The following is a 9,914-nucleotide window of genomic DNA, read 5'->3' on the forward strand; positions in this document are numbered from 1 at the left end:
ATTTCGCTTTCTCTGTCAATAAAGCACGCATTAAGGAGTTTTTATTAATTTTTTAATCGACTACATTTACTATCAACGCTATATTGGGCATCTATATAAAAGGTGGCAAATGTTCCACTAAATATTTTATAACAAAAATATTTTATTCACAAAATCTTTCACCAGTTTAGTTCGTAAAAATAAATACAATTTTCTGGTCATATTGACTGTTTGAGGACAAATATTATCTGAGGACTTTAGTGAGGCTGTCTGACTGTTGAATATTTTCCGCGTCCATCTTAGTGCTTTAAAGGGCAACATTGCTTACCTTAGACATGATAGTTGAATACCCACCAACCTATTCCCGACCAAAAGCCCCTGATTCAGCAGACTATTATAATATATTTTGTTCAGTATAGGTTTTAAACACATGGGAATAAGGATGTTGTTCTAAAGTGATGCATAATTACCAAAGAGCAATTTGTGTTCATCAATGGTAAAATGTCATAGAGGCCTTAGCTTCCTTATGGAGTGCCTCATGGCTCGATTTGTGGTCCATTGATTTTAAAAATAAAATTGTGTTATGTGTCTTATTTATGAAAGAAATGCTAAATCAACATTTTTATATCAACAATGGATCAGATGACCATTTGTAACGTGAAAGGAGTTGCTCATGGTGACTAGTCCACTGAGTGACTCACATAACTCCCACACCTCTCATCCCTATGGAAACTGTTGGAAGTTTGCATCTTTTAGTTATTGATTTGGTTATATGGCCCACCAACTATGCTCTCATCAACCTCATTTCAGCATCTGCGCACAGCTGTCCTCAGGAAAGAAGCTTTGAAAACCCCACTGTACGCTGCCTTCGCAGCACCAGATGACTGACAGACAAAGTTCATTATTAGCTCATTATAGAAATTTAGTAAGCATATTATTAAGTTTTAGATTCTTTTTTTTAACACTCATTCATATTCTACCCAGTCTTATTATGGTGTTTTAAGTGTGTCTGATCAAACTTAAGATATGAATCATTATTACTCACCTTAGAACTGAATGTGGCAAAGAACTTGATGTGAGGGTGGAACTCTTCAGCAGCATCGGCAAAAGCCTCAAAATCTGAAATGTTATAGGCATCCATCAGGTTGTTTCAGTAGATCGGCTCCTGCAGGAAATATCTAAGAATGTACTGTAGACTTGTTGCTCTCATTATTAATATAGCTGCTAGTGTGTTCATTTGAAAAATCACCTAAAAAATCAAATCAGTCTGCAGCTCAAAGCAACCTGAGCCTGGTCTCTGTTGCACTTGCTTGATATGCAATCATGAGCAATTATGTTGAAAAGCAACTGTAAAAAAACAAATTAAAAACAAGTTATCAGGCCAACACAGTACAGATTCTTACGTTCTGACTTGTGACTCTTAAAGTAGCCCACCAGTTTGATGTCCTCTTCAATATTTTCAAAGCCTTTCAGTTCCCTACTATTGTCAATAATTTCCACTGGGTCCTCAAGAACCTATGAAGGAAAAAGAGGAGGGGGGGGGGGACAGAGGAAAAAGAAGAGCCCTAAATCAGATTCTGTGTGAGATTTTGTTAAAATAAAGCAGGCTATTAACTGGGAGATTATATCCTCACGGACATCAAAGATGAACTCCACAAGAGTGTCTGCTGCTAATTCGCCATCATATTCTATGACTTCATCGTCAGTGAAGATGTAGATGCTGTCGGACTCATCGAGGCCTGCGGAGAAGAGAAGAAGCCCCGACCGGAGCAAAGTTCACATCAGACTAATCAGACTATTTGGCTTCATCATTTCCACAATATTTTGTACAACTATATTCCTTAAGAACAGGAAACATTAAAGTAAAGTAGGTCACACACCACTGAGAGCTATACATCATCTCCAGTAAGTTTAGTTCTGTTCTCATTTTGCATAATGACCCAAGTTTCAAGTGTCTGCAGCTGTGTTGATTTTGTTGCGTGTTTACCTAATTTCTTTGCGACGACTTTGTCGTGCTTTGCATCAATGAGGCCGACTCCGATATCCTCATCATCAAACTCATCCAGTACCTGGGCTGCAAGCTGTAAAACATATAACCGAGGACATGAATTATCTATTTAGTATAAGTTTATAAAACATGGCCATATCTCATGCACATTAATACCTTTTTGACAAAGTCGTCTTACTCAGTCATTTCATTACCATAAAAGCCTGCTTTTCGGAGCGCTGCTCATGCACTTTCTAAATCTGTATGAAACTTGAACCTCATGACTGACAGTTGGTTCCGCCAATGGCAGAGCAGAGTTCACAGCCGGACTGCATTGAGGAAGTTGTTTGAGGGTTGTCTCAGTGTGTTTTTGGAGGGTAAAAAGCATACACACACACACACACACACACACACACACACACACAAACACACGCACGCACACACACACACGCACACACACGCACACACACGCACACACACGTACACACACGCACACACACGTACACACACACATTGGTGCACGCTGGTGTCAGAGATCTTGAGCAGCTGCTTTTACTGGCATAAATAGTTTGACTAACCGGGTTGTCCTGCAGGTTGTTGTGCAGATAATTCTTGACATTTTTTTTCATTTGATTGAAGTTGCAGATGCGTGGGGCAGTTTAGTTAGTGAGTTTGTAGCTAAGCAGCAGGTAAATTCAAATATATGGTAATTATATATTTAAATTTATACATAATGTAAAAGTATATACACATAAAAGTATATACTTTATAAAAGCAAATTGAGTTTTTAAGTATTTTAGTTAATTTAGCTTTTTTGCTCTGCACTATATTTTGTTGCAGACCCCACCCTTTTGGCATTTAAGATTTTAAAGTGCAAGTGATTGAGGGGAGTAAGGCTTCATGCTATCCAAATAATTGAAGCATACATTTGTAGATACATTGTAATAAACAGGTGTGGAAAAGCACTGGTCTAATTATTTTCCATGTTCCTGTATAAACACTTACAGATGCAGATAAATATGTGTATTTGCATGGATACATTCAAGGTTATATCTTGGTTTCAATGTGTTATATAAATAAATTAGATTCCTCTCTAGTTATCCAATGACAGTCCGTATATGTAACGTATAATATCCGATGATGTTATATTTCTGCAGTTTTTTGTCATAGATCCAATGGAGAAAATGATTTCATAGCTTTCCATCTCCATGTCCTCCAAATATAAAACATGCAAGGTTGCCTCTGGACCTTGGTGTATCTGCAGTAATGTGATTGATATAATTTCTTCGGAGTAACTGAACCTCCCTAACTACATGTAAAGTTAAACCAACAACCTCAGTATTTGGGATGATGGGAGTTCAGAACTAGATCTGCATGTTTTCCAACACTACACAACGTGCAAAATGCACTGCAGCTGTACACAATTACATTTTGAAATACTGCCGTTGTGTACCTGTTCATCTGAGACATACATAAATATGAACACAGCAAATTATAAAATATTTCTCCCTCTATTGGACAATGCAGAGTCATCACATTTTGATATCCTAAGTGCCTAAGGAGGAAATATATACATCCATGTTCATATAGTAAGTAATTTAATACTGTGCATTTAGTCTGAAGAATGCAGGCCCTCTGATGTAACAGGAAACATGTCAAAATGATTAAGCATTAACACACAGACACTAGTCACAGTGTTAAGCCACCTTAACAATCAACATTTCATCACAAAGGAGAAAATACTTAATTAAGACCTGCATCGTCCCATCCTGTCATATTCCATTTAGTTTTCACAAACAGTTCGGCCTTAACCTCTGAAATCTTGAGCCTTTGCTGCTGTCTGTTACTAATAATAAATCTTCATGAAATGTAAATCATAATACTTTCATAAGGAGAAACACAAGCCTTCAGGGAGCTTGACCCACCACAAAACATCTCAGGACAAATATAGCGCCAGAAGCCACACCAGCCCAGGGACTATTTTGGCGAGGTGGCGGTGATGCTCAGTGCTCTGGGATCTGCTGACAAGTACAGTACTGCAAGTGTCAATCACAGCGCAGAGCTGAGCCGGCACTACTGGAGCCAGAACCTCCAGTGCTGGCCTCCAGCCCTGAGGCCGAGCCCCAACGCTCCCATACAGAGACACCAGAGGCTGTGGAGATGTGATATGCTAAGAGGAGCAGCTAGTATTAATGTTTACCTTTCTATAATTATCTACTTTTCCTCCCCATTTCATGTATTTGGTTGACATGGCTTGACAAGATAGATCCGTAATTTGTTGTTTGATGAATTTAGTTACTGTATCTTTCAGGTTGATTTGCGCTTTCATATGGTATTTGATCACAGCCACGGTAGAGAGTGTTGAGTGTCGATTACTCACCCCACTCACTAGATGCCCAAATCTGTTTTTGAATTTGATTGTAATTGCCAAGACTTTCTTTTTTCTATCTATGTCAATTGTAAAAGGAGCCGCCAGCAATGCTTGCAGCTCTCCAACAATGCATCAAGCATATAAGGTTGCAGGTTTTCCTGTACACTGTTTAGTGGCCATGCCAAATCCTATAAAATATGGTTGCCGGATGATCCAGTCTATGTATTTCATAAATCTGGCATCACCCCCTTTTACTTTCATATAGAACTGCAACTTCGACAGCAGCTATTAGTCTAGTATTTCTTTAAGCGATATCAAGTCTGTGTAAAATGCTGTTTGGGAACCAGTCAGGTCTATAATATTAGTGAACTTTTATCTCACCCTCTGTTTTTGGTCCAATTTAAACGTAGAATCAACTTCGTAAACATTTGACGAGGATACGAAATGCAAATATAGCTTTTCCTGGAGGATGCTGTGTATGAGCATGTGACATTTGATATTCTGGTTTTTTTAAGTAACCTGAGAACCTGAGCCAGGTCAGTTGGGGTTTTGGTGTTTGTGAGCTGATACTGGAAGCTGGCTGTATGATGATGCAATGTCTCCCTGTGAGGAATGTGAAGAAACTGCTGAGCATCCAGGCTGACAGGAGGCCTGAGGTATACTGACAGAGGTGCGTTGAGTATATCAACTCTCTCTCACACACACGCACACGCACACGCACACGCACACGCACACGCACACGCACACACACACACGCACACGCACGCACACACACACAAACATCATGAACACAAGCTCAGCCTTTGCCAGAATAAATGATATGTTGGGTCCTTTTTCCCCTGGGTGGACGACGCTGACGACATTTCAGAGACTTCACGTCTCAGCATTTCTGAATCCAGCAAAGCTATTTTCCACCTTGTAGCATCACTTTCCCCCTCTGTTCAATTTCACATCTAACACATTTGAAATCTTGCAAAAAAATATATGTCTTTGTTGCCAAATATTATTTCCTTGTAAACACACACCTTTACTGTGAATAAGAATCTGTTTTTCCACTTTTAATTTGTATCGTAAGCCAGCAGTCACACACTGTCACACACTTCACATCTGCATGGTTCAAATTTGGTGCAACCAAATCAAATTAAACTACATCAAAATACAAACTCTACTACCACCTACAACCAAACTCTTAGTAGCAACTTTGAGTTGAAGACAGTGTAATGTTTCTGTTTCTACTTTGCATTATGAAGCCAACATACAGCTTTCTCATCAGAAAGCTATCGTCCATATTCTACCCATAGTTCCCATCTCAACCCACCTCGAGTGTCAACTCTTCAATGTCAAACTGTCTCTGGGCGACGCGGCTGGATCCGGGATGGTCATGGTAGTACACCACCATGACATCGTACTTCTTCATCATAGACTTATAGTTCTTGGCGTTGAGGTCGTGGACGCGGTCCTTGCCATCATACTCTGGGAAGTCCAAGCTCTCCTTTCCCAGTGATAGCACCCCGAAGGACAGCAAGACTGTCACAAGCACCCAGGTCCACTTCATGGCTCCTCTCTAAGATAATGCAGATGTTTTACAGTTTCAGAAAGTAAAAGAGAAAGAAATAACTAAATACTTTGGTAAAAGTATGGAGAACCCCTTCCGATCCGCGTCACCCAGAAGAGAGCAAGACCAACTCTTGCATCCACCTTATTAAAAACCGCACATGGGCAACTCGCAGTGGAGCACAGGGTGCAAGAGGGGTTGGGCTTAGTTTGACATAGGTGCGACTGTATGTCTATGTGGGGTGTAATCGGGAGAAGATGACGTGGGGGCCACTGTGGTTGCTGGGGTGACAGCTTTGTGATGGTGTTGCAGACCTGTAAAAGTGGGTGGAGACAGGAGATGAGGACCAACCTGCTCGCTTTCTCTGAAGAATGGAAGATGGAGGTGGAGAGAGGTGGTGCAAAAGCAAGATATGAAGAGACAAAGAGGGACGAGTGTGGGTGTGTTGAGCCTGTCTGCTCCGCGCCAACTGAAGAAACCGTCATATGATGGATTTAGAGGTGTCTGCAAATATGAGGCACTCTTTTCCCATATTAAGTCTAGATGGAGGCTTGGATCTCAGCTAAAAATAATGAATGTAGGACAGAGAAGAACATATCAGGAGGGGGTGCTGGTGTCTAATTTGCTGCTGCTGGCATTGGCGCAGCGCTAGAATGTGGTGCTGGGTCACTCCGGGACATGGAGAGAGGAGAGGGTGGTGCACCTGCTGAGGTGTCACTTAGCCCTGACTCAAGAAGAAAGTGAAACATAGAGTTTTACAGGGGGCGCCATGTGGCAATATTTTGGATCTTTCTGACTCTGATCCATCTGTACATACAGTACACGTGTGTCCTGTCCAATGTGTACAGCATGTATGCGTGAGATGACGTGATATTAGTTTACAGATTGCAAAGTGAGGAGGTAAACTATTAATAAATATAAGCCACATGGTATCGTAATACTCCTTCAGACCACCAAAACACACACGTAGCCTGCACGACACACCCCTCTTTTCTGTGGCAGGAAAATTAAACTAAAGTGTGGCTCACTGTTTAACTGTAAACAAATAATAAAATGATTTGAGGTAGAGGCTAAAAGTGAAGGAGGGTTATAAGTTAGTTTCATTTCATGCAGCCACATTACAGCTTCCATGACTATTTTATGTCCTATCATGTGCAAATTATGCCCCAACACCTCTCCTACAGAGTCATTTTGTGTGTCTTTGTGGTTGTTTTGAACTTTTTCATAGTTGTTGTGAGTCTCTTTGCATCTTTTTGTAGTCATTTTGGGTCTCTTTGCCGTCTTTATTTTGTTTCTTTGTTGTCTCTTCCTGGTTGGTACGTGTCTCTTTGAGAGACATTTTGTAGGTGAAGGCATGATGGGAGAATTTATTAATAAATAAATACATATTTCAGTCAGTTCAAGCACATGTGACTCAACCAAATGAAGCAAGCTATAAAATATGTTGTATTCAGACACCATAGTTTACTATTCCATGCTTGTCAATGTGCTCAAACCACCTACAGCATGTAATATTTTGCTTTTATAGCAAAGAGCTTTCTCTCTACAAGCTTTCAAGCTGCCGCATCCCAATCAGTGATCACTGTCGCTGTTTTAACTTGGATGATGATTGACACCTGGCATCGCTGACTCAGGTGAAATGAAATACAATGCAACTGTTTTTTAGCGTGTCTCTGTTCAGGGATATGTTCCCCAGTTCAATATTCTATTAACAAACATGTTAGGAACGTGACGCAAATGCTTGAACTCAAATGCACGACTCAGGACAAGGTTTCAAAAATCAAAAGGGTCTTTACTGAAGAACACACACAGTATAACAACAAATCACTCTAAGAGGAAAACTGCATAAACTAAACTAAACTTGACTGAGAGATGCTACAACGGTTCTTGGCTGGAAAACACTGGCTCTCTTGATGACACAAGACACAAGAGAGCCAGCGTTTTCTAGCCAATAACCGTTGTAGCATTTTAGGAAAGTTAATGTTTCGTAACATCCCGTCATGTTTGTTAATTTATTTATGTCATGTTCTTTATCAGGTTTATGTTTATAGTCTATGTTTAGATTAGATTTATGTTTATGTTTAATCTCATTGTTCACTTGTTAAGTTACAGTCACTCATGTCTAGTCTCGTCATGCACTGTCTGTCGTTGCACTTCCTATTTTATTTTGTACTTACCTTTCCCTCTCATTTCAGAGCCCTTCCTGCCATTGTGGGTTTTCCCGCCTATGAGATTGTCAGCCCCTCCCTTGATTGTTCCTCGTCTCCCTTTGTCCTGGGCCAGTTCGTTCTGTTAGGAGCGTGACACAAATGCTTGAACTCAAATGCACGACTCTTAGTCAAGTTTAATTTATGTTTTGTGATTTTTTTGTTGTACTTTGTGTGTTCTTCAGTAAAGACCCTTTTGATTTTTGAAACTGTGCCCTGAGTCATGCATTTAACATTTGACTAAGGGAGACGAGGACTATATATATATGTACAAGAGGTAAAAAGTGTTTTGTGTTGAATCTTAAAAAAAAGTTAACATTTCACCCACAAACACAAAAGGTGCATGCCCCTTTCTAGCACAATACAAGGCTTAGGTAAACTTTTCAAAAGCATGTATATACAGCTGGGGAACATAAGACCCTTTGTCATGTTCCCATTAGGTGCCATATCATTCTGGGGAACATGTTCCATTAGGATTACATTCCTGTGATTATATGTTATGTTATAAACCACATACCTACATGACAACCCATGCCATCCACCTGGAAAATGTGTGACTGCTCTCATTCTCATCTTGTCAGTTCATCCAACATTAACATGAAGAAAGAGCTGACGCAGTGAACGGGAGGATAAACACACTCCTGTAAGACTAAGCATTGACTAAGTGAGTTGATTTACTAATCATAAAACACTTTTCTTCTGAAGACATTTTCACATTACAGTAAATAGGTGTAAATAATAAACTAAATAAACAGCTGCCTTCTGTTTGGCTGCTTCAGTTTCAGGGTCCTGGTATTGCGATGTCGGCTCACTGTCATAACTTACTGGGACACTTGAATAGAAAGTTATTCATGAGTATCGCTGGTGCTTTTCCTGTCAACATGTCTGCTGTGAAGAGGCCTCTGGTGTGGAGTTTGTATCTTTTGACTGACCTGTATGACTTCTAAAGTCCCTTCATAATATTATAATTGCCTTTCTGGTGCTCTGTGGCTCTTGCAGCATGCCCTGTTTTAGTCCAATATAATGTAACAAATGTGTTCCTAAAAAATTTAAATGGTTCTTTTGGGGTCATGTTTGTCCTATAAAATATCAGGAATGTATTTGCTATCATGAATCTACACAGGTGGAGACTGAGAGTATACAGCATGCGATGGTTTGTCCATAAGAGGGAGCTTTCATTTCTGTTCACTCATGTCTGCAGCAGTTACCTCTGCTGGTCAGTAGATGATGCTACTTAAATATAAAATCCTACTGCAGTTGCCCTGGTTCTCTGAGCAGTGTGTGATGTTACTATCGCCTTAGATTCTCGACATTTCAAGAAAGTTTTATAAACTATTGAAAATTCAATACTGGGGTTTGATACTTAACACTGCTCAGCTTTACAGACTAGCAAGTTTTTAATTGTTTCAATGTAAATGTGTCAGTGTTTGGGGGTACTTTATATATTATAACAACTATATATTTAGCACATGCACGCTGCAATGTTACAGTGAAGTGACCCATTTTGGACCCATGTTGCGCATTAGAAGGGTAATGATACAAAAATGATTTGTATTCAAAAAGTAAGAAAGGAAAAATGTAAATAAGAATTTGTGATGAACAAAAACAAGTTAATTAAGGAATTCCTGGAATTCTGAATGATTAAAGTACTTTATTTATTAAAGATATTTACAGTTAAAACTCACTCGGGTCTATTTGGACCCATGTTGTGTATCAAAGGGTTAACAGCTTTGACAATGTCCATAAACTTTAGTCAATGGTGGTCAAAGGGTGACCAGAGAGGGGCGGGGTGATTTGTTTGCCTCCCTGTGGGCG

The 9,914-nt window shown here is 39.8% G+C and overlaps 1 protein-coding gene across 1 annotated transcript in view; it reads right to left on the reverse strand.

Moving 5' to 3' along the window:
- Nucleotides 1–6,087, reverse strand: part of casq1a (calsequestrin 1a) — a 10,115-nt gene extending 4,028 nt beyond the window's left edge. The window contains exons 1-5 of the mRNA XM_029454272.1: nt 5,656–6,087; nt 1,967–2,060; nt 1,618–1,718; nt 1,383–1,494; nt 1,025–1,098 (exon numbers count right to left, since the gene is read on the reverse strand). Coding sequence (XP_029310132.1) covers nt 1,025–1,098; nt 1,383–1,494; nt 1,618–1,718; nt 1,967–2,060; nt 5,656–5,892 — 618 coding nt within the window. The 5' untranslated portion in view covers nt 5,893–6,087. The remainder of the gene's footprint in view (nt 1–1,024; nt 1,099–1,382; nt 1,495–1,617; nt 1,719–1,966; nt 2,061–5,655) is intronic.
- Nucleotides 6,088–9,914: the final 3,827 nt, after the last annotated feature.

Source organism: Cottoperca gobio, chromosome 17, assembly GCF_900634415.1.
Source record: "Cottoperca gobio chromosome 17, fCotGob3.1, whole genome shotgun sequence".
Taxonomy (NCBI): domain Eukaryota; kingdom Metazoa; phylum Chordata; class Actinopteri; order Perciformes; family Bovichtidae; genus Cottoperca; species Cottoperca gobio.